The following is a 23004-nucleotide window of genomic DNA, read 5'->3' on the forward strand; positions in this document are numbered from 1 at the left end:
CCTTCTTCAGTCCCAGAAAGTGCATCCCGAAGTCCTGTTTGTTTATTTATCGTAGTTGCTTTGTTCCAGAAAGCATGGAAGGTGGTTTCCTAAGGCTAACTAGGCTTCCCAGCTCTGGCCCAGCACCCCTTACACCAGTCCATTGAATCAGCCATGACACAGCAAACACACCAGCCCCTGAAGGCCTGGACATCTTGAGTATACAGCTGTGACCAGGACAGACTCATCTCTAGGCAAAAAACTGCTGGCAAAGAAGGTGCTACCTCGTTTTGGGGGGTGGGGAGCCAATGTGTGGCCCTTGGCTGGTTAACAAGCATTCAGGAGAGGCCTAGGTTAGTCAAGTCAGTTCTTCTGGGCTGAGCGGAGACTTCGGGGAGCACCAGAGATGGGCCAGGTGAAAGGGCCCAACACTCCCTGTTTCAGCCCCCAGCAGGGCCCGGGGGCAGCTCCAACCTGGACACACGCATCTCCTCCATCTCCCCTCACAGACCCTCGGCACTTACCCCACTCCCTCCAAGAGCCCCTCATGGCCCTCGCACTCTGCCAGTTCCCTCTGTCTGTCCCTCCTCTCTTCTGCCCTCCCTCTCTTCTCAGCTACTCTTGGCTCCAGGCTCAGATGTGCCCCCACCTTATCAGGCCTGGTCTGGGCTCCACAGCAGCACTGGGTCCTGGTCTCTGCCTCCCTCCAGGCCAAGGTCAGGGATGAGTCTCACTGTTGTTTGGCCTGAGCTCCCCCCTCTGGCGGGCCACCTTGCAGCAGAGGGCAGGTCCCAGGGGCTCGAAGCAGGGAGGCTGTGAAGGCAGCAATGATGAACAGGTTCCCAGCCACTGCCAGGCCCAGGGTGGCCACTGTGCCCTGCAGGCCCAGGGGGGGTTCCTGGGTGGCCAGCCAGGTTCTGCGTGATCCCATATCAGCTAGTACCGCTTCCAGCTGGAAGTGGGTGCCCAGCACTGCACAGATGTGGAATAGCTGGTGGCTGTGGCCTGGAGGGAGGGTGGGCAGGTCAGGCACACACCCATTCCCAAGGCTCACTGACCCACTCTGTAACCCAGGGCAAGTCACCTGTCCTCCTACTCCCCTGTAAGAAACCCTGACTCCCAGAATTGTTAGAAGGGGGACTGAGCTGATTGGCATAAAGCCCCTGCATAGTGTATTAGTTTCGCTGTTTCTGAGGAAGGGCCCAAGGAAGAGGACGGGTGTGTCCTTCCTGGCATCTGCGTCCACCCTTGGGCTGTGAAATCTCTACCTAGCTCACTCCTGCCCTGGGAAATTTGTCTCCCTGGCCCCGTCCAGGGCTGGCCAGGCATATCCTCACCGATATAGTCAAAGCGCCCAGGCGCCAGCCGCTCTGGCAGGTGGGAGGCAAAGAGGAAGCCAGTGAGCAAGGCACAGAGGAGATGGTAGCCGTGGCTGGTGCTCAGCGCCTCCTGTCCGCAGCTGTGACCCTGGCCCCAGCACAGCCCCAGCTGGCGAAGGAAAAGCATGGCTGGTAGAGAGGGCCTCTGAGCGGAGTCGGAGATGGGTCTGGGACCTGGCCAGGACGCTGAGCCTGGAGAGCAGGGAGAGGGCTGGGGGAGACCGGTCAGGAGGAAGCCGGGCGGGCCGGCAGCCTTACCCTGTAGAAGAGTGGAAGGTTGTCGAACAGGAAGGGATAGGCGAAGGCCGCTGTGCGGAGGACCTTGCTGAACCCAGGACTTTCTAGTTCTGGGAACCTGGGGGACACGGACAGGCTGGTCGCCATTCCTGGCTCCGGCAGGGATCAAGAAGGGCAAGGGAAGCTGGAGCCAAATGGGTGTCAATGAAGCTTAGTGGCTAGGAAAGCCCTTAGGTCGCAGTCTCCCTGTGTAAATGGCCACGTCTGTAAAATGGGGCTTAGGACACCTGCCTCTTGGGAGGCTGTGGAATGAACAGACAGCTGGGCATGTGCAGGCGCGCAAGGGCTGGCCTGTGGCCTCCCAGCTCTCCTCTCCTGTCCCTCGGCCTGGCTTCGCCCTCCCTCCCCCGGGGGCGGCGCTGGAGCACCCACCGGGAGTAGCAGGAGAGGCCGGTGCACAGGAGGGAGTTGAAGGCGGCGGCGGGCACAAAGAGCTGGTGCAGGCGGCCGTGCAGCCAGGAGGCCGGCATGGAGTAGGCGGCGTAGGGGAAGGCGCAGCCTGCGGGGGGCGGCGCGGCAGGAGCTGAGGCCCTTGCGCCCGGGCCTCGGGAGGTCTCCCGCCCGGCCCCGCCACCCGCCGCGACCCGCCGCCGGCTCACCCAGGCTGTAGAGGCTGAGCGCGCCGTAGTCCAGGAAGTAGCAGATGTGACGCGCGCGGGGTGACATGGAGCTGAAGGTGTGCGCGCAGCACGACGCGAAGGGGTAGAGGCAGGCGGGCAGCAGGAAGATGAGCAAGGGCCAGTCGTAGGGCTCGGCGCGGAAGCCCGGGCCCTCGAGCAGCGCCAGGAGGCGCCACAGGAAGTACCTGCGGCGGGAGGGCTGGGCTCAGGCCGCCACCCCGTGCCGCGCTCCCGGCCCAGGCTGCGCCCTCGAGCAGAGCGCCCCTCACCAGGTGGGCAGGAAATGGGTCCAGATGTTGACCGTCTCGTTGGTCATCTGGAAGGAGCTGAGGACACAGTCCAAGGCGGAGCTGGTGGGGCGCCGGTAGCCCGACATGATGCCGTCTTCCCAGAACACCTGGAGTCGTGGTGGAGGGCGAGAGGGGCAGTCACTGTGCCCTGCCCGCTCCGTCCGCCAAAGACCTCTGGAAGCCGGTGAAGAGGATGCGCGCGACGTCACGGGTCCCCAAAGACTAACTAAATCTGACCCCCATCTTAAATGGCCCCAGTACCCACAGAACAGATGAGAAACAGAAGAGCCAGGACGGGGGACAAGATGGGCGTGGAGAGGTCACAGGGCAGTCTGGAGGAGTCTGAATGGGGGCGCTGTGGGCTCTAGGGAGGGGCACACGCTCAGAGAGCAGGGCAAGCCTCCTCGGAGGGGACAGGAGGACAGGAAACTGCTGCAGGGGGATGTCCTCAAGATCCAAAGAAAAACATCGCCCACAGTCCTCTGGGGAGAGAGGGTTGGTGGGCGAGGCCCTCACCCTGGGAACCTGGTGGACTCGAAGGAGCTGGGGCAGCTTGAGGCTGAGCATGGTGGCCCGGCAGCTCCACGTGGACCTGGAGATAGAGTGGGGGAGCGTCAGGGACCAGCCCATCCACAGGCTGCTTTCTCCCGGTCTCAGGCTAGACCTGGTTACTCAGCCCACGACGGGGCGCCTGCGTGGTGGCTGCTGGCCTCGGGCTGCTTCCTCCGGGCCAGGGTAGGCTGGCCCGGCTCCCTCAGGGAGCCCCACAGAGCCCTGCCTTTCTCACTCCCCACTGGAGAGGCTGTCAGCCTCAGCCTGGAGCAGAGGGCCCTCGTCAACCCATCCCCTGGAGACGACCCCCTAGTGCTCTCTTGGCCTCTGGAAGGACCCTGACACCTGGAGGCCAGCGGAGGCTTCAGCGCCCCCTCCAGCAGAGAGCCCTCGTGCCTGGTAAAGCACTGAAACCTGCCCTGGGGGAACTCCCGGGAAGAAGGATGCCATCCAGTGGGCAAGGAATTAGGGTCCTGGTCTTCTCTGAGGACTACACTTGTGCCCAGGGGATACTCAGGGTCCCTGCCCCTCCTGAGCCCCAGGCCCCTCATCCCAGACCTGTGCAGTGCCTCCGGGTGGCTGCGGCTCTGCTGCCCCGCCTGCCTCTCAGGCTGCCTGTCCCCTGCATTCCTTGGCACCAGCCGAGGGGATGGGCTTGGAGGTGGGCGGGCACCCAAGAGGGAGAAAAGGACACTCCCCGTGTCCCCAGGCCAAAACTTTCCAGCAACTCCGCGGCCATCCCCACCCCTCTTCCTGCCAAGTCTGAGCTGCGTGGGTCTGGGCCTCACCCAGGCCTCTACTTGTGTCATTCAACAGTTTGGGTCCTCAGGGAACTGGGTGCTGAAGGCCTGGCTGGGAACAAGGGTGCCTCGTCCCTGCACCCCACATGAACAGAAAGAGCTCCCCCAGGGTGTCACTTGCCACCTCCTTTCATGGGGAAGGTGAGATGATACAGGGTCTGTCTCCCCTCGGGATCCCTGTCCTCAGAAATAGGGTTTGGAGCTCTTGGCCACGGAAATGAAGGGTCGGGCGGACACTAACTGGGACACCACCTGGAACCCAGAAGAGGAAGGGCCAGGGCCCAGGTCTTGAGCTTCCTTACCCAGAGCTGCAGGGCTGCTCCTCAGCTGGTGGCTCCACCACCCAGGGCTCCTCAGGCGGAGTCCCAGGCTCCTTCAGCCAGGCTGACAGGGAGAAGAGTGCTGGGGAGGCGGGCCAGGCCTGGGCGGAGAGTGGGGAGACAAGGGGGAGCCAGGGAACAATCCCAGCCTTGTCCAGCCTCTAGGGAGCAGCACGGGGTGGCCCAACCCCATTAGCAGGCAGCTCACTCGGCCTCCTGCGAACAGTGGCCCCTCCAGCAGGACCCGCCTTGCTGTGCAGACTGGCTGGGGCAGGCCCTGGTGGTGTGGACTCCAGTCCCCTCTCATCAGCACACCCTGGTTCCAAGTTGTTCAAGGAACGTGGACAGTTTAGTCTCAGGCCCAAAAAGGGGATCCAAACCCCTAGAGGGTTTTTTTTTTTTTTTTTCGGTAGCAGGTTGAACCCAGGGTGCTAACAACTGACCCAGCCTTTTACTTTTTTGAGACAGGGTCTTACTAAACTGCTGAGGCTGGTCTTGAATTTGGGGTCCTACCTCAGCCTCTGGAGGGTGCTGGGATGACAGGCGTGTGCCACTGTGCCTGCTCCAAACCCCTAGGATTTTGACTGCATTTCAGAAACGCCAACCCCTCTCCAGCCTCTCAGCACCTGATGTCTGGGAGGTGCTCAGAGCAGACTGACTGTGGAGGGGCCACCTCCCCGCAGGGACGGATGTGCCAAGCTTGTTTACCCCCAAACACAAGGGTCATGTGGGTGCTGACCCTCGGGACAGGCACTGAGGCTGGTTTCAGGGCTCCGTTCCCCCCCAACCCAGGAAGCACTGTGGAGGCAAAATTATTGTTTGGGCCTGTCCTGGGAGGAAACCATGGGGCCATGAGGTCAAAGAGTGACAATCACAGAGCCATCTCCAGGGACTTCGTTCCTGAGGTGCACTTGAGAAGCATCCCCAATACCCCAGCTCCCCAGTGAGACTCTGGCAAACAGGCTCGGGCTCGGGGGTCTTTATTAAGTGATGCTTTAGTCTCAGTCTCTGCCAAGAACTGGGGGTGGGGATGACCGTTCCCCCAGGTTTCCAGACACACACTTAGAGGTGGCCGCCAGAAGCCAGCTCTCCTCTCAGCAGTTCAGGAAGCTAGGCCAGCGCGGCTGGGCTGGGGGCAGAACTGAGACCCTCCTCCCCAGCCCCCAGCCCTGCTCTACTGCAGCCTGGGGGGAGGGCCGAGGCATCTGGGCCAGCGCCCCCCACTCCTAGGTGTGACATTCACTGCCCTGAGCTATTCATGATCTCTGCTCCCACATGGTCACCTGGACACTCCAAAAGCCAGCTCATGCTCAGCCCACCAGACCTTTAATCCTGAGGGAGGGAAGCCCATCAGGATGGTGATCCTGGCTGGCGGCTTCCACAGGCCTCCCCTTTCTACGGCCCACTGAATGCTGGCCGCTCGTCTTTGGCCCTCTCTGGGACAGTAGGAGTGGCCTCAGCCTACACTCCACCCTGCCCCAGCGCAATAGCCAAGGGCACAGAGCACAGCAGTGGGCTGGTGGCACAGAACCACCGCTGGTACAGGCCAGCCTGCCTGAGCCCCACGTGGGGCTGCCCCTGCCCTGGAAGCCAGACGGGGAGCAGAAGAGGGGCAACTGGGAGTGTGGCTCCCGCAGCAGGGGGGACACAGACCCCACCCCTGCCACACCGCGCGGGCTGCTCCAGGCCCTGCTTTCACAGAGCCCCACAGCTGGCTCCAGAGCAGTCCTGCCCCCCAAGGGAGATGAAGGAAGATGGGTGGTCCCTGAGGAGGGAAAGGGTCTGCAAAGAGCCACCGATGCCTGTAGTACTCAACTCTCCCCAGGGCCCAGAGGGTCCACCACCTGGCCCCTTCCACCTGCACCTCGGGTAGAACGAAGGGCCCCTTCTGCTGTCCCTTCCCCTCAAGAGGTCCAGGAACAACTCCAATGAAACGCAGACACCTATGCCTGCCGCCTGTCACCTGCTCAGGGGACAGCAGGAGGGTCAAGACAGGAAGGCTGGCGGGGAGCCCAGCCCAGGCCTCTCCTGCTCCAAGAACTTTCCTCACTTTCCTGACATCATCTTGGCAACAAGGGACCCCCCCTCCCAGCTGGCTCCTGGGCCCTCCCTCAGCTCCGCACAGCTGGGCTTCCTTCCTGTGTTTGGTGGGGTGGCTGCAGGTGGCGGTCCCGGCTGCCGGGGAGAGCAGGAGAGATCTGGTGTCAGCCCCACTGCAGGGCCTCGGGTCAGCCTCAACCAATCTCCTTCCACTGCTTGTAGAAGTCCAGAACGTTCTTGATGTCCACGCTGGCATGGGCAGCGGCCTGCAGGGCTGCCTGCAGAACGAGGGAAGGAAAGGTAGAAGAGGCCTGGCCTCCTGAACTGCGGGACAGCTGCTGGGATCTGGGGAAGGGGTGTGGCAGGGGAAGGGACATCTGCCTGGGAGACTGAGGACAGATGCCATTCAGGTCTGCTTCCCACAGTCCACCCTGTCCCCATGTCACTGGTGACCCACCTGCATGGGCCCTGAGAGTGCACTGGGGTTATCCAGGGGAAGGCCTGTGACAATGGTCACCATGCCACTTGGGTCCTCTTCCCCTGTGCCCTGGGCTAGAGTCAGTTGTTTGCAGCTGTCCAGGATCTTATAGAGAGTCCTAGTGGGAAGAGCAAAAGACGGGCTGAGACCCAGCAGAGCCTAAACACGAGGGTCCCCAGGGGCCAGGGGAAGCTAAGAATGGGAGGACACCAGGAAATGGCAAGAGAAGCCAGGCAGCCAGGGGCAGGGGCCCTGAACCTGGCTCTGGGGGATGTGCTAGAAGACAGTAGAGACGTGCCCGAGCAGAGCGCCAGGCCCAAGCTTCTCGGGCTTGAGGCTGAGCCCATCCAGAGGGAGGAGGGCCCCGGGGCTGGGCAAGTCCAGAGCTGCAGGAGGCCCCCTGGCAGGGGGGTGTGGAGCCCAGGACTTCCCACGGAGGAGCAAGGCCGGTTCCTGGAGGAGGCTCTCGCGGTAAGGGCTAAAATTTTACCAAGCATCTGCATCCTGCCTCTTCAACTTATGCCGCTCGAAGCTCTTCCCCACCTCCTTCTGGCAGCGAATGTACCTGTAAGAGATGGAGCGAGGCAGGGTCAGGGGACAGGAAGGACACTTTATACAAAGAAAACTATTGTAACCCTGGGGTCGCAATTTTGCCAGAGGGGGAGGGCTGGGCTGGCTGGTGGCACTGCTCCCATCAGGATCTTTTAGACTTGTTTCAAAGTGGCTTCCTGGTCGCCAGGCCTGGCTGCTTTCCTCTGATAACATCATTCTCTGATTCCTCCAGGGGAGGAGCCGGGAGCAGCAGATGCTTTCAAGTCAGGGCTTCTGGAGATAAGGTCCACACAACTAGGCACCATGGAGCTCCTGGCCATGGGAGGCAGATGCAGGGGAGGGTGGCACCCCCCTCCTAGATCTCCAGCCCCAAAGACCAGAGGGCAGCTGGACTGGATGGGGAACCTGCATGTGCTGCCATCTGCTCCTCGCTGACTGGCGGTCTCCCGCCTCCAGCCTTGGCTCAGTCGGGAGCTGGGAGGCCCCGGGTGGTCCCTGGTTCCCAGGAGGAGAGTTCGACAAGAAGGAGCCCACAGCCTGGAGCTGGGGTGGTGACGGCTCCCTTCTCCCCTGTGCTGCTGACCACAGACTTGCCCAGAGGTGAAAGGACAGCAGCTCAGTGCTCCCCCTGGGCCTTTTGACCCGAGTCACCCTCTGTTTCAGCAGCTGTGACCTGGACTTCCAATGATCTCTTCCATGTCACTCTCTAGGCAGCATGCAGACCATGACGCCAGCCGCTTGCAAGCATGTGCTGTCCCCACCGTGGGCCAGGGCCCACCCCACTCTTGCCAAGATGTTCTCACCTGTTTCCTTTTTTAAATTCTGCCTCCAGATACCGGATCCCATCTCGGGCTCCGGGGTGTTCCTTCTTCAGCAAGTCTAGGCCATCGATCACTGGGGCACAGGGTCAGGGGAGAGACAAACAGAGGAGCTCAAACTGCTGACCTGAGCTCTGTGGGAAGCATCTGCGCATACACTGGCACAGACTGCAGGGGACAAGGGCCCGTGGTGCCCCACGAGGCTCCTAAAGTTCTTTGAGAACATGACCTTCTGCCAGCAATTTACCAAGAGCTTGCATTTAGATTTTTCTCGGTGGTTATTCCAGCACCTTGTGAGACAGCATTTAATGGAGATTATTAAGGCCATCTCGCAGATGAAGTGACTAGGTTCACAGATGTGGCGGCACTCGACCAAGGGCACTGTATAAACTGCCGGTTCTCCTCCAGCCCCCAGGCCAGTCACCCCAAACCAGGCATCCTCAGTCTGTCTTAGGCATACATGTATCTTTCCTCCTCCCTCCCAAAATGCTTACCTGTCCTTGGGATGATGACGATGAAGCGGCCACTGGTGGCCAGCTGGCGGATGATAGGGAGGTGGTGGCAGAGGGCTTGGGTGTCGGGGACGAGGTAGGGAGACATGGCCGACTGGGCCTTGGGCTGCTGCAGGCTGCCCTCCAGCTGAGAGACCTCGAGCTAGTTAGAGGAGACAGAGTGAGAAGAGCTGCCAGGCCCCGCAGCCTGGGCTGAGCAAGAGAACCCAGGCAGCAGCAATAAGTGGCTCCTTCTCTTGCTAAAAGGGACAGCAAAGTCTATGCCAGTGACCTCAGGGGAAAGTGGACAGGAAGAAAGGATAAGTTAACACCAAGGGCAGTGATGTGCATCCAGGGCCTGTAATCCCAGGGCTTGGGAGGCTCAGGCAGAAGGATCACAAGTTCAAAGCCAGCCTCAACAACTTAGCGAGGCCCTGAGCAATGAGGAGACCCATCTGGAAGGCAAGAAAGGTGATCCAGGTGAAGCTGAGGGACACAGTGGCACAGAGCAGGGGTCTGCAACTAGAGTGAGATCCACCAATGAGGTTCAAGCAAAAGCCAGGCCAAGAGCAGGAGGAGCACCTGGCCCCACTTCCTACCTGAAGCCGGAGCTGAGCCATGTCTCTCATCAACCTGTTCCGCCGAGCCTCCTCCTGCGCCTAGAGAAGACAGAAGCTGTGAGGACAGAGGCGGGCACTGCCCTCCAGAGACCATGACCACCAGCAAGCTCCCCGGGGCCTGAGACAAGCTCGTGCCTGCTGCAGGAGGGGAGGGAGGAAGGAAGAGGAAACACTCTTCTGCGCACCCAGCAACTCCCATGACCAGGCCACACTGCACCGCTGGCAGGGGCTGTCGTGACGCAGGACGCCACCTGGCTGTGCCTCAGGGCCTGGCTGATGCCTGCTCTCTTGCTCTCCTCAGCTGGGTACCCCCTAGAGGACCCTGACCTACATCCTTGGCCTCCTCCCACTACCTGCTCACCAGTGCCCTCCAAATCCACAGACTCCACCAGGACCTGACCAGCCCGAGTTCTACCCCATGTCCACCTGCCTGTTCAGCAGGCAGCCAAATCCGCCTCTATGACCTGCTTCTTTTCTGCCGGCGTCCCTTGTTTCTGAGGGAACCCTCCATCTGCCTCAGTCAAAAAGCCTGCAGCTGGCTTTGACTCTTCCTCCTCTCAGCCCAGAAGTTACCAGCTTTCCAGACCTGCCGACTGCACACCCTGACCAGCACAGGGACTTTCCACCTGCATGGGCCACCCCAGTCCCAGCCAGCATCTCTGTGTCGTCAGCTCGAGCTCTTCCCTGGTTGAACCCCGCCCGTCTCTCTACCTGCAACCACAGCGATCGCTTAAACCATCTGATGCCTGTTTGGCCCCGTCTAGAAGTTCTTTGATGTTTTCTTTGGCTTTTTGGATAAAGTCCAAATACTGCAATATGGTCTAAAAGCAGGGGACAAGGACGGGGCCTCTGTCCTGTGCAATACGGAGAGCCGCTGGAGACTCCTGGAGGAGCCAAGCAGCACATCAAGGTGAGACCTCACCAGACCAGCCGCACCGAAGGGAACTGAAACAACCAGCTGCAATTCTTCAAAAGATCAAGGTTGGGGAAACTGAGGCACTGTATCATACTGGAGGAGACTAAAGAGACAACAACCAAATATGTGGGACCCTGCGTTGGGCTAGGAGGAGAGAGACATCAGTGGGAACCGGTGGACTACGATACACCTGCAGCTAACAGCACCGCCCCAACCCAAATCCCTGCTTTTTTAACTGTATTGTGGCCAGTACAGAACTGTGCAGAGTCCCACACAATAAGAACTGTCCCGGCTGTGTGTGGTGGCGCACCCCTGTGACCTCAGCTCTGGAGGTTGAGGCAGAGGGTTCGCAAATTTGAGGCCAGCTTAAGCAACTTAGAGAGCCTCTGTCTCAAAAAAAAAAAAAAAAAAAGTGATAAGGGCAGGTGACGGCACAGGGGTGGCACACCTGCACTACCCCCGTGAGGCACCATATGAAAAAGTCCTGCCCAAGTGCTAGTAGTGATCGCCAGGAAGCACCTACACAGGAAGCACGGTGAGGCGGAAGGCCAGAGCCTGGGGAGGCACTTCCCCACAGGCCTGTCGGCAGACTAAAGGGCACTTCCCTCCAGAAATGGGGCCCACGAGTCTCACTTTTATGCTAAAACTCTCTTCGTGGAACCCCACGTTCAAAAGAGGGAGCGAGGGTACTTGTGTGATTCCTGCCCCTGAGAATCGCTGCAGGCCAGGGACCCACCACGGGCCTGGGGTGAGGAGGGCTGCATTGAGATAAGGGCCCCGAAGTCACCCAACAGCGTGGACAAACCTGGTGCTCCTCAGACAGCCCATCAGGAGAGGGGACCCCACCCCAGGCGCACACTGCCGCGGCCCTGTGAATTAAGTGCCCACGACCTACACAGAAGTCCAGTCCCTAGAGTGGCACAGAAGAGCCAGGAGAAGAACTCAGGTTTGGGGTCACTCGCTGCACAGCACTTGCCCAGCAAGCCAGGGCCCTGGGTTCAGGCTCCAGCCACACACACAAACTGAAACAAGAACTCGGGTCTGTCCAACTCCAGAGCCCTGGCTCCACTCTGATGACACCTGCTGCCCTTGGGAAGGCTCCCTTGGGTTCTTTTTCATATATGAAACAAGCTCTCACTTCCTACAGCTGCTTCAAGGTTAAATGAATGTCACATTCGAACCAGTCTTTGCACCCAGAAAGGTTTTAATGAATGACAGGAGATGGCAATGTGACCTTCATAACCCTCCTGCTCCTGGGGGCTGGGCCCCATGGTGGGGAAGCCTGTGACCTGGGCAGAGCAGAGGCAGTGTGGCCTCTGATGTCCAGTTCCACATGAGGTGGCCTTGCAAGTGCTGCCCGCGCCCACTGCCTATCCTCGGAGCCTTCAGGAGCTTCTGGCTGAAGGAAACGCCTGTGGAAACGCCAACGTGTTTTGAAGCTGTGTAACTTCCCCACAGTTATTTTTGTAACTCCATATTTCCCTATGGAACTGCAATAAACCCTGAATACAAAAGGTTTGTTTTTAACAAAATATGCTTGTTTATGAGACGGCAAGGAAAGGAGTTTCTGGGGAGCCAGGGTCCCTTCAGCTCAGCAGAACATCCGCAGGAAAGGGGCTCAGAGCTAGGAGGGAAGTGCTGGCCTGGGCTGGGGCTGCGGCTGGGGCTGGGGGGAGGAAGCTGGCCGGGGCGGAGACTGGCTTGGGATGAAGAAGCAAACCAGAGGCTGCTGAGACACCGGCCTGTACTTTCCGTGCCAGACACTAATGCCCCAAATGCACCAGAGAGGACAACATGCCCAGGGCCCATGGAAAAAAACAGACTCGCTCAGAAAGTATCAGCCCCACAAAAGAAAGGACTGTCCTGTTGGCCGCTGTAACCCCAGCGTCTCCGGCACCCACACACCTAGCACCGAGCAGACTCCCGATGGGTATCTGCAGAATGAAGCACTAAATGGAAGAGAGGTAACGGAGGCCACTGCCGACTCTTTGGGGCCCATGTGGGAGCATGAGCAGAAGAGGTCCCTGCATGGTGCCGGGTCCCAAGGGTCTCCACCCCTTCCATTCCTGTCTTCTGTTGTCATTGTTTTACCAGGGACTGAACCCAGGGGTGCTTTACCACTGAGCACATCCCCAGCCCTTTTTATTTTTTTGCTTTGAGAGAGGATCTCACTAAGTTGCTTAGGACCTTGCTCAGTTGCTGAGGTTGGCCTCAAACTTGCCATCTTCCTGCCTCAGCCCCAAGTAGCTGGGATTATAGGCATGCGCCACATGCCAGCTCTCTACTCCTCCCTCTTGATGCCTCTTTCAGGGACAGGAATGCTGCCGAGCACCACCTGCCCCACAAGACAATGGACAGGGCACACTCTGCGCACCCTTCTCCCCTCTTCCCGAAAACCCCAAAGTCGATTCCATTTATTCCCACAGAAAAGATGAGGAAACTGGCTTTGCAAGGCTCAGGGAGTTTCTTAATTCAAAGTAGGAGGGAACACAGATAGCCACGTCAGTCCAGGGATAGTCCTAGGCCATGCTGCCTCTGCTCAAGTCCCCTCTCACTCTGTGTCCAGGCCCCATCCCTTAGTCCCTCCCGGTCCCCCTTCAGGAAGGCCAGCTGGCCTTCCCACTCACCAGGTTCTTCAGGAAGGCCCGGCAGTATGGCTGAGCCCCTACCCGGCCCCTCAGGGAGGCCTGACTCACCATGCGGAACTGGGCCTGGGCCTGCTGCAGCAGGCTCTCCTGTTCAGACTGGGCAGTGCTGACAAAGATGCCGACCTCAGGGTTGAACTGCAGGATGCTGCCTTGCAGGCGGGCGACAAAGTGACCGAAACTGCGGATGCAGCAGATGCGCACCACGGACTGCAGGGAAGCACAGGAGCAGGGCCTCTGGCCAGCCTGCCACCAGGAGGCTCCCGTCCCTCCCACTCCCCACTGGCCTGCCACCTTGGCCCTGGGGGTCTACAGTGGGAGGGAAAAGCACTGAGGCCCAAGCCTCTACCTGCCAGAAAAGCAGGAAGCAAGCAGGGCAAGGAGAGCCTAAAAGATGGGAGAACCAGGTCTTGGTCTGGAAGAGCAAAGGGCACAGAGGGGACCCCAGGAGAGCTGTTTAGCATCACCCACCTCCCCAGGTCTCAGCTCCTTGATGTAAAATGAGGATTGAAACAGGGGTATTTCCCGACTTTCTTTCGTCAGTAAAATCTTCCCCCTTCAATGCAAACCCTCTCTGGAGCCCTCAAACACAAAGCCCAGCACAGCCAAGCAGCTCCGGTGAGAGGCAGGCAGTCAGGGGAGGGCCGGGGCACTGGGAGGCGCCCCAACAGCCCAGGAGGTGACGCAGACTCAAGGCTGAAGGCAGCGGGACAGTGGGCAGTACAGACTCCCAGCGCAGAAGCCGGGCTCCGGCTGAAGAGGCAGGGCTCGGAGCTGAGCCACCTTCGAAGCCCAGCACAAGCCTGCTCTGGGAGAAACCACCAGCAGCAGACAAGCGTGGTGCAAGGAAGAGAAAGGACACCCAGGCGGCAGCTCCGCGGACTCACCCTCCCGGGAGGAGGGGAGGAGGCTTCTGGTGGCCCCACCCCAGCCCCTACCCCAGCACTGTGGCCCTGCATGACGGGCACACAGCACCCTCTGGCAGGAGAAGGAAATGCTCACCTCCTCCAAGGCGCTGAGAAGGGGCCGGTCCGTGTCAAAGTTAAAGCGGCGGTGAGCAGCCCGGAGGGGAGGCAGGTTGCGGAGCGCCATGTCCTCCGGGAGCAGGGGGCTTGAGGGGAGGTCAGGCAATTCACAACCTTCCAGAAGATCCTGCACCTCAGGACATAAAGCCAGGCCTGGGCAGAAGGAGGCCACATCAGACCACCTGCCCTGGAACTCCCGGTCAGGGGACAAGCCCTCATCCATGGGAATTACGGGGCTGGCAAGGCAGGACACACCACAAGGACAGAGGGGAGGAAAAAGAGCCACAGGAGGACACCCCAGCAGGACACAAGAGCTTAAAGGGTCAGAGGAGGAAAGCTGGGCGCAGGAGAAGGAGGACGCTCAGTCCATAAAGGCTCCCCGACGGAAGGCACACACTGGGGTGCAGCTGGGAGAGGGGCTCTGGAGCCAGGAGCGGCTGCAGGGGGAGAGCAGCGGCAGGAAGGAGACCCGTCAACTCAGCCACAGTGCCTGGCTCCTCCCTGGGTGCCTTCCCCAGGGAACACGGCCCTCCATGCCCAGGCTACCTGCCCAGTGAGTGGTGCTGGGCTGGACACCCGAGAGGCCGGACCAGACAATGACTGCTGTGTGCTAGGGAGGCCCTGCAGTGAGTCCCACTGACCTCCTTACCCCAGGGGCTGGGCTATGGCAGCGGGAGGGCTCAGTGGGGTCTGGAGGGAAAGGGATGAAGGACAGTGTCGGTGACTCGCTCACCGGACTCCTGGAGCTCGCCAGCAGCTGGCAGCAGGTTCAGCAACACAGACAGGCGGTTCCACAGACTCTGGGAGCTCTGGGGAGGGAAAGGAGGGCTTGAGCCAGGGACTTCGGTGCTGGAGGACAGCAGCGGGCCAGGGTGCCACGCCCTGGGGACTGGGCTCATGTTGGGGCCTGGTGGGACCTGACAGGAAAATTAACCACAGAGGCCAAGGGGCTAGCAGAGGACCTAGAAAATGGAGGGGGTGGCGGGGGCAACCCAACTACTCCCACGGGACATGGGGCGGGCTCAACTTCTTCACCAGCGAACTTCATGAAAAGAGGGCAGTGAGGGGACAAGAAGGACTTCCTGGATCTAGACAGTGGGAGAAGTTCAATGTGGAAGAGGTGACGTCACAGCCAGCAGAAGCTTTTCTTTCGGCCCTCTCTTCATGTGCCCATTCTGGGACACCTCTCCAGGGATCTGACCTAGTTCGTCCACCGTGACTACCCTACGCCTCCTTGACGACTAACGACTGGGCACCTGTCCTCAACGTGGGCACACACCCCAGGATGTGCCTGGACCTGGCTTAAAGCTCTCGTCTAGGGAAGGGGGAGAGCCACTGGGAAGAATCTTCCACAGTAGGGCAGGTAGACTCCTGGGGAAAAAAAAACTCTGATACAGTTGGGTGCTGTGGCCCACGCCTGTAATCCCAGCGGCTCGGGAGGCTGAGGCAAGAGGATCGCGAGTTCAACACCAGCCTCAGCAATTCAGCGAGGCACTAAGCAACTCAGCGAGACCATGTCTCTAATAAAATACAAAACAGGGCTGGGGATGTGGCTCAGTGGTTGAGTGCCTGAGTTCAATCCCTCGTACTCCCCAGCCCCCACACAAAAAAAACTGATAAAAATGAGAGGAGGAGAAACAGCCATGACCCACCCAGGCCCATGGTACAAAGTGCCATGGTACAAAGTGACACACCCGGAGCCAGTGCACCTTCCTTGGACACCCGCTCAACCCTGTCCCAAGTTCCTGCCTCCTGCCGCCATCCTGCACTCCACCCTGCACTCCACCTCTCCCTTCTCTGGTCTGTGCGTGCCGAGTCTGGCCTCACAAACACACTCTCATCAGGCCACTCAGGGCAGGCATTACGCTCAGCACAGGGCACAGAGAGCAAAGCAGGCAGCCTTCTTGCTGTTCCCTGGCCACAGGCTCTTTGAGGCAAACATCAGGCCTGCTCCTTCCCTAGAGCCCAGCCCAGAGGTCCCTGACAAAGGTCCCTCTGCCAACATCCTGGGAGCTGACACCGGGGGACAAGGAGCACCTGAGCACACACGACGATGAGGTCGGGGTTGGTCCGCAGCCAGTCCAGGAAGACCTTCACAGCAGGAAGCAGGCCCTCGGCCGTCAGCACCTGCAGCTTCTCCTGCAGGCTACGCTCGTTGCGACAGGAGCGCCCACTGGACTCGCTCCCTTCCGACTCAGAGCCCTCCTCAGACGCTGGGGTTGGGGGGAGAGAAAACTGGGATCAACAGCGAACAGCACTTTGCAACAGGCTTCAGTTCTGTCAGGGGACAGGCCACCTAGATTCTTCTAAGGAATTTTGATATGAAAGAAGTGGGAAGTTGGGCACAGGGATGCACACCTGTAATCCCAGCGCGTGGGAGGCTGAGGTAAAGGACGGCAAGTTCAGGACCAGTTTCAGCAAGTGAGGCCATAGCTACTTAGGGAGACCCTATCTCAGAAAAATAATAAAAGTGATGGGTATGCGGCACAGTTGTAAGATTGCCCTGGGTTCAATCCCTAGTACAAAAACAAAAATAAACAAAAAAAGGGAGAAAGAGGTGGCAAATTCACGGTCAGACCTCTGCCCAATTCTTTAAGGCCCCTAACTGGAGCTTCTAAACCAAGGGCTTGCTGCCTTCCAGTACGATTCTTTCAGACTCAAGCTAATTTGTAAGACTGGTCCAGAGCTATTTGCTCAACCAATGTTTATGAAGTGCTTACTCTGCCCTGGAAGACAGGGCCGACAGTCAGAAGGGAGCTCTCAAGGAGGGAGAAAAACAGGGGGCACAGGTTCCAAACAATTACCCTCAACTCTTTGTAGAATAGAATATGGAACAGGGCATTTCACCTCTCTGAACAACAGCCTCTGCATTTCTTTCATTCACTCAAAATGAATGGGGATGTCGCTCAGTGGTAGAGCACCCCTGGGTTCAACCCTCAACATAGCACCAAGGAAAAAAAAGGTTGGGGGTAAAAGGCAGCCCTGGAGACAGAGCTCAGTGTACAGTGCTGCGTGGCAAAGCCTTGGCTTCAATCCTCAGCATAAAAACAGAAAAGACGACAGCACTCAGGGTAGGGATGAGAACTTTCACGACTGCTCCGAAAATTCAAAGTCAAACAACACTCTGGAACCATCTAGCCTAATGCCTCACGCAGAGCAGGTCAACAAACGCTTGTGCTGCTGAAGGGCACTCTCTCTGCAGGCAAGATCCTCAGAGAAGTCCCTCCACCCCACCTACCCTGATGGGGACAGGTTTCCTAGCTTCCAGAGGCCCAGAGGGACCTTGGTGGCAACTGGGGAGAAAGCTGCAGTTGCAACTGTGTGAGAAGAGAGCCCAAACACTTCCGGGCAGTGTCGAGTGGGAGGGAATGGGACACGAGTGAGACCAGGAAATGGGTAAGGAAGTGAGCAAGAGGAAAAGTCCTCAGGAAGACCCTCCTGGGCTGCCCTGTTGGAAGAGTCAAAGGGAAGGCAACGAGGGTAGGAAGAAGTGGTTCACAGAGGGTAAGAGTGGCTTTCCTCAGTGGCTTCCCAGGGCACGGAGGTATGGGCCATGGCAAGATGGTGAGGGTGACCCCATACCTGGCTCTGAGGGCCTGTCCACATCCCCATTGACACAGGGCTGGCGGCTGGTCACGGCATGAGGGTCGGCGGTGGGCTGGAGGAGCAGGTTGCTGAAGGTGGGGGCCAGTCGGAAGCAGCGCTTGGTCTGGAACATCTGGGTGGACATAGCTTGGAGGTTGCTGGCAATGCTAGCCTCACTGGGGCCCAGAGGACCATTGAGGGAATCAGGGGCCTCGGATCTGGCCCGAGGGGGCTCCAGTGCTGGGGATCGTGTCCCCTCCTCATCCTCCATATCTTCCAGGTCTGACCGGGACTCCTGGCTGTTCATCTCCGAGTCTGTCTCGGCATCAAAAGCTGTGCCCCCGCCTTCCAGACTCTTGTCTGAGCCACTGTCAGAGCCCTCACTGGCCCGGGCTGAGTCATGGCTTGAGTCAGACTCAAATCCTTCACTCAGATCGCTGTCATCACCAGCTTTGGGCGGATGCCGGCGGCGGCGGAGGCAGGAGAGGCGGGAGAACTTTCGGCTCTTTCTACCCTCGCCAGCTTGGGGTGCTGTCGGGGGAGGAGGCTCAGGATCTGGCTCCTCTTTCTCCAGTGGCTCCTTGGACTCGGGCTCGTCTGTGGAAAAAGCAAGGTCAAATAGAGCCTAGCGAAAAATTACAGCCTGAGAGCTGGAACGTTCTATCCACACCTCCACTCCCGGCTGAGTATCCCCCACCCGCCCCCGCTTTTACGCCAAGGAACCCAGGCCTCGAGTGTGCTAGGAAGGGCTCCACCACTAAACTACATCCCAGCCCTTTTTATTTTTAGCAAGGGTCCAGCTCAGGCTGGCCTCAAACTCCAATCCTCTTGCCTTAGCTCCTGAAGAGCTGGGTTCCAAGTCCGCTCCGCTGCACCCCAACCTGTTCCCTTTCACATCCCCGTCCCCACACCAGTGTCTCCACAGTCACCACCTCCCCCATTCTCCCACCTGTGCCATCGCTCTGGAAGGCCGGGACAGGGTTTTCGCCCTCCTCAAGCTCAGCCTGCAGCCGTATGTTGACATGGTTGACGAGGTGGGAGAAGAGGGCCAAGGTGAAGGCAATGGCTGCACTGTACTGCTTGGATCCTGAAGCCAGGGAAGCCAGGCGTGAGGACCCAGGCCTGATGAGGAACAGGCACCTCCAGCTCCAGCCCCATCTTACCTGTTCTCAACTCATCCAAGGATCTGACTACACTTCAAAGCTTCTGCTAAGGTAAAAAAAGATTTCCCAAGTCTCTGGACCATCGTCCTTCTGACAGTCTAGAACGCACCAGCTCACCCTGTGCCCCCTCATGGAAGCACACCTTCTTGTCCTAGCTCAGGATCCCTAGCTTCAAGGTTCTTCCCAATTACCCAAGAACTTTGCGCCCGGCCCTGCCCGGCCCTGCCCCTCCCCTCCTCCCTTCAAATCTTGCTCTACATACACCTCTGCCAGAAAGGCTTCCCCAGGTGCCTGGGTCAGAACTATGTTGGTATCATCAGCTACATATTTGGCGCTTCTCCTGGCCAAGTGTGTACATATCTGTGTGTGGGGGGGGGGGGGTATGAGGGACACACTGTCGCCTTTGCTCATTCACAGGAGGCCACATAAGGTGAGGTTCTTTGGCCCTCATTTCTCCCACATCCAAGCAGTGAAACAGTGAAGGGGCTGTTTGTGGAAGGAAGTTTACATGTAACGAGCTGCAAAACAGGGCATGAGGTCCGGTCAGAGGGGCAAGCGGGTCATGAGGAAGGTTACCTGCTCTCTTCAAGCTGTGCACACCCATAAGGCAGATGATGACCATCTGAAAGAGGAGCAGATCCGGGAGAAACGCGTATCCACTCTCATACTCCTCCTCCTCCTCACTGGCCAGGCTGAGGTTGGGCGAGGAGGGCAGGTAGAAGAGACAGAGGTTGAAGTCCTCCAGGACCGACTGGCAAAGGGAGGTCAGCTCGGAGTCCACAGAACTGTGGAAGGGCAGGAGTAACAAGGCAGGTCAGTGCTGGGCCCGAGGGAATTGGCAATGAAGACTCAGAAAGACTACGGGGTCTTACAGGTGAGACCAGGGGAGGAGACAGTGCCGGGCTGTCTCCAAAGCAGACAAAATGGGCGTGGCTCTGTGGAAAAGCACTTGCCCCCCACAAAAGGCCCTTCATCCCAGCACCACAAACAAACAAACAACACAGAGCAGACTAAACAAAATGGGATGGGGTGTGGGTGACAGTTCTGTCTTCCACACTTAGGACCTACTTTGTCACAGAGGGTGAGCTGCTAGGAGAATGGACAAAGAGCAAGGGGTGCCAAGGATGGAGAATTTCCAGTGGAGGCAAACTCCAACAGGCAGAGCCCTCCTCGGCCTCCTGTGCAAAGCAGCATCCTCACTGGGGCTCGCACAATGTGATTTTTGCTTCTGTTTTTCTCCACTCACCTGCTTTTGGGCTGCAGGAGGCTTTGCAGGTACATAAAGTTCACCAACAGTCTCTTAATATCCTTACATCTGAAACAAGAGGAGCCCAGGTAAATGTTAAGTGGCCCCAAAGTCCTCGCTGCACTGACAGGAAGGCCCTGTCTTACCCAGACCCCACCCACCTCTTTTTGCTGGGAGAGAGCTTCCGCGCCTCGCACTTCTTCAGCTGGTGGTACATTTTGGCTGCCTTGTCATATAGCCGCTTGAGGTTCCCGTAGGCCCCCTCAAAGGACACTTCTGACTGGATGCTGAAGGAGATACGAGGAGGAACTATTGAGTCTTGGCAGGGGAGAGGTGGAGAAGGGCAAGTTACTCTACCAGGGCTTTAGGGAACAATGTCACTAGTATATATAGGCTGTCCCCCACCTCACCTTATATATATATATATATTCAGGGTAAAAGATGCCTAAGCTACCCAATAAAGTACACTCATACAACTTCCAAATTTGTTGCTGCTGATGTTTTAAATATGTTTTTTAGTTGTAGATGGATACAATACCTTTATTTTTACTTATTTTGACGCAGTGCTGGAGATCGAACCCAGTGCCTCACGCGTGCTAGGCAGGAACTCTCCCACGGAGCCCCAGCCCCGGCACTTGCTGTTGCTTTTGCTGTACTGGAACCTAGTGTGCCACCACTGAGCTACACCCCCAGCACTTTTTATTTTGTATTTTGTGACAGGATCTCACTAAGTTGCTCAGGCTAAGCTTGAACTTTCAATTCTCCTGCCTCAGCTTCCCAAGTTGCTCCCAAGAGCCACTGTGCCCAGCTCAACTTCCAGATGAATCTGAGTAACTGATATCTTACTCTCCTCAATATCCGGAAAACAGACAATAATCCTATTCTACATTATGACCTTAACTTATTTTAATCACTGAAATACATTATCCTAACTACAACAGGCAGCATTTAACGAGCATTTACTACGAGCAAATATATCTACCCACATTGTTGCAGTTAATCCTTCCAACACTCTTTCAAACACAAACACGTACTAAGCATCCCTTATGTCAGGTACAGAGAGTACCCTAGCACTGTCCACACTTAAAAGAGAGGAAAGGGGGCTGGAGTTGTGGCTCAGTGGTAGAGTGCTTGCCTGGCATGTGTTAGACCCTGGCTTCGATCCTCAGCACCCCAGATAAATAAATAAAAGATCCACTGACAACTAAAAAAAAATATTTTTAAAAAAGAGAGAAAAGGGAGCCTGTGAGAACAAGGACATTGCCCAAAGTCACACAGCTGACTCATGGCAGAGCTGAGGCTCCGAGTCCACCTCACTACAAAACCAACAACCTCGGCACTACTTCACAAGCTTTGTTTTTTTGTCTTATTTTTAAAAAACAACTTTTAGGGGCTGGGGCTGTAGCTTAGTGGCAGAGCACTTGCCTAGTACGTGACAGGCACTGGGTTCAATCCTTAGCACTATATACAAATAAAATAAAGGCATTCTGTCCATCTAAAACTACAAAAAATTAAAAACAACTTTTAGGCTTGGAAGTATAGATCTGTGGTAGAGCACATGCCAAGTACGCACAAGTCTAATCAAAAAGCCAGATCACTTTCAGGAGAGTCTATGCCTAGCATGCAGGAGGCCCTGGGTTCTACCCCCAGCACTGCAAAAAAAAAAAAATATATATATATATATATATATATATAGTATTTTAAAAATTAAGGTAAAACAACTTTTTAGTTATAAAAAGCAAGGTGTAAAAAGAATATACATTGGTGGTAAATTAAAGACAGTCATAAATTCTTTGATACTCCTCCTGCTGAGAAATAGGGTTCCTCCCTTCAGTTTTACAGCAGGAAGGGCTCTGCAACAGCTCTGACCAGCAGACATGGCAGAAGTGGCTGGAGGTCTCTGAAGTCAGGCATTAAGAAACTAGCACAGCCAGGTGCTCTGGCCCACGCCTGTAATCCCAGCGGCTCAGAAGGCAGAGGCAGAAGGATCAAAGCCAGCCTCAGCAAAAAGCAAGACACTAAGCAACTCAGTGAGACCATGTCTCTAAATAAAATACAAAATAGGCTGGTGATGTGGCTCAGTGGCTGGGTGCCCCTAAGATTAATATCCTTGGTACCAAAAAAAAACTGCTTAGCAAAGAATCTTGAATCTCCACTATGTAGCATCCACATTCAGCTGAAATAGCACCCAAAATAGAAAGAATGATAAATTCTTAAAAAAAAAAAAAAAGAAAGAAAGAAAAAGGAGAAGAAAAGAAATTGGCAGATACTGTAGGTATTGTGACACATGACTGTAATTCCAGCAACTTGGGAGGGTGAGGCAGGAGGATCTGAAGTTGAAGGCCAACATGGGCAATTTAGCAAGACCCTGTCTCAATAAAAAAACAAAAAAAGAGCTGGGGGACTAGGGTTGTGGCTCAGAGGCGGGGCGCTTGCCTGGCATATGTGAGGCACTGGGCTTGAGTCTCAGCACTGCATATAAAGAAGTGAACAAAACAAAGATTCATCAACACTTAAAAATATGTATTTAAAAAAAAAATATATATATATATATATATAAGAGCTGGGGTGGAGACATAGCTCAGTGGTAAAGTGCCCCTGGGTTCAATCCCCAGTACCAAAAAATTATTATTAATAATAATAATAGGACTGGGGTTGTAACTCAGTGGTAGAGCACATGCCTCGCACACATGAGGCACTGGGTTCAACCCTTGGCACCACATAAAAATAAATAAAGATATTGTGTCCATCTACATAAAAAAAAAAAAAGAAAGAAAAGAAATAGAATAAGAATAAAAGAAAAACTGACAGACTCTACTTCTAAGTCTCTCAGGGCATACATAGTTCACTATTAGATCGTAAGGCATTATGTAAGACGTCTATCTACCTTGAGGAGGAGACCACCTGGAGAGCCCCTGAGACTAAATGGAGAATGGGGTCCAGATGAGCCAATCTTCCAGACTTCTCAGACCTCTAGATCAGGTGAATTTCAAAGAATCCAAGGGTTGCCCACTAAGCCCTGCCCAAATGCCTTAACTCATAAAGCATGAAATACAATTGTTTTAGCCCAGGAGAGTAGGCTCTCAGTGGGACCTCCCAGACGTGCTTGGCTCTATTTTGAAGTGACTTACCCTAAAGCAAGCTTATGAGTGTGATGGGGGCCAAAAACGAGTAAGGGGGGCATTCTC

The 23004-nt window shown here is 56.7% G+C and overlaps 2 protein-coding genes across 4 annotated transcripts in view; both read right to left on the reverse strand.

Annotated features, from left to right (window-relative positions):
- Positions 1–20: 20 nt before the first annotated feature.
- Positions 21–4093, reverse strand: PAQR6 (progestin and adipoQ receptor family member 6). Of its 2 annotated transcripts, none has more exons than XM_081305851.1 (8): positions 3676–4093; positions 3082–3157; positions 2545–2672; positions 2255–2460; positions 2028–2154; positions 1617–1713; positions 1317–1467; positions 21–792 (listed from the first exon to the last, which is right to left on the reverse strand). In XM_081305851.1, the coding sequence occupies exons 1-8, from the start codon at positions 3924–3926 to the stop codon at positions 710–712; spliced, it is 1119 nt and encodes a 372-aa protein (XP_081161977.1). In that variant the 5' UTR covers positions 3927–4093; the 3' UTR covers positions 21–709. The 2 variants fall into 2 exon arrangements, with proteins under 2 accessions (XP_081161977.1, XP_081161976.1); XM_081305850.1 differs by having other exon boundaries at positions 21–984; positions 3676–3946.
- Positions 4094–5201: 1108 nt separating this feature from the next.
- Positions 5202–23004, reverse strand: part of SMG5 (SMG5 nonsense mediated mRNA decay factor) — a 28938-nt gene continuing 11135 nt past the window's right edge. For both annotated transcript variants that reach the window (XM_081305848.1, XM_081305849.1), the window contains exons 8-22: positions 19978–20103; positions 19817–19885; positions 19147–19355; positions 18357–18494; positions 17405–18004; positions 15860–16035; positions 14556–14631; positions 13800–13975; positions 12849–13007; positions 9216–9275; positions 8620–8779; positions 8111–8201; positions 7246–7320; positions 6735–6873; positions 5202–6555 (exon numbers count right to left, since the gene is read on the reverse strand). In XM_081305848.1, the coding sequence (XP_081161974.1) occupies positions 6472–6555; positions 6735–6873; positions 7246–7320; positions 8111–8201; positions 8620–8779; positions 9216–9275; positions 12849–13007; positions 13800–13975; positions 14556–14631; positions 15860–16035; positions 17405–18004; positions 18357–18494; positions 19147–19355; positions 19817–19885; positions 19978–20103 (2338 nt within the window). In that variant the 3' untranslated portion in view covers positions 5202–6471. The remainder of the gene's footprint in view (positions 6556–6734; positions 6874–7245; positions 7321–8110; positions 8202–8619; positions 8780–9215; positions 9276–12848; positions 13008–13799; positions 13976–14555; positions 14632–15859; positions 16036–17404; positions 18005–18356; positions 18495–19146; positions 19356–19816; positions 19886–19977; positions 20104–23004) is intronic.

This window comes from Spermophilus citellus (assembly GCF_964194105.1).
Source record: "Spermophilus citellus genome assembly, chromosome: 9".
In the NCBI taxonomy this organism is placed as follows: Eukaryota; Metazoa; Chordata; class Mammalia; order Rodentia; family Sciuridae; genus Spermophilus; species Spermophilus citellus.

Coding starts and splice junctions, on each gene's coding strand:
- PAQR6 (XM_081305850.1), bottom strand. CDS start 3,926: ATGACACAAGTAGAGGCCTGGGTGAGGCCCAGACCCACGCAGCTCAGA. Junction 3,158..3,675: donor CACCCGGAGGCACTGCACAG/GTCTGGGATGAG, acceptor CTCTATCTCCAG/GTCCACGTGGAGCTGCCGGG. Junction 985..1,316: donor TGGGCGCTTTGACTATATCG/GTGAGGATATGC, acceptor CCCTCCCTCCAG/GCCACAGCCACCAGCTATTC.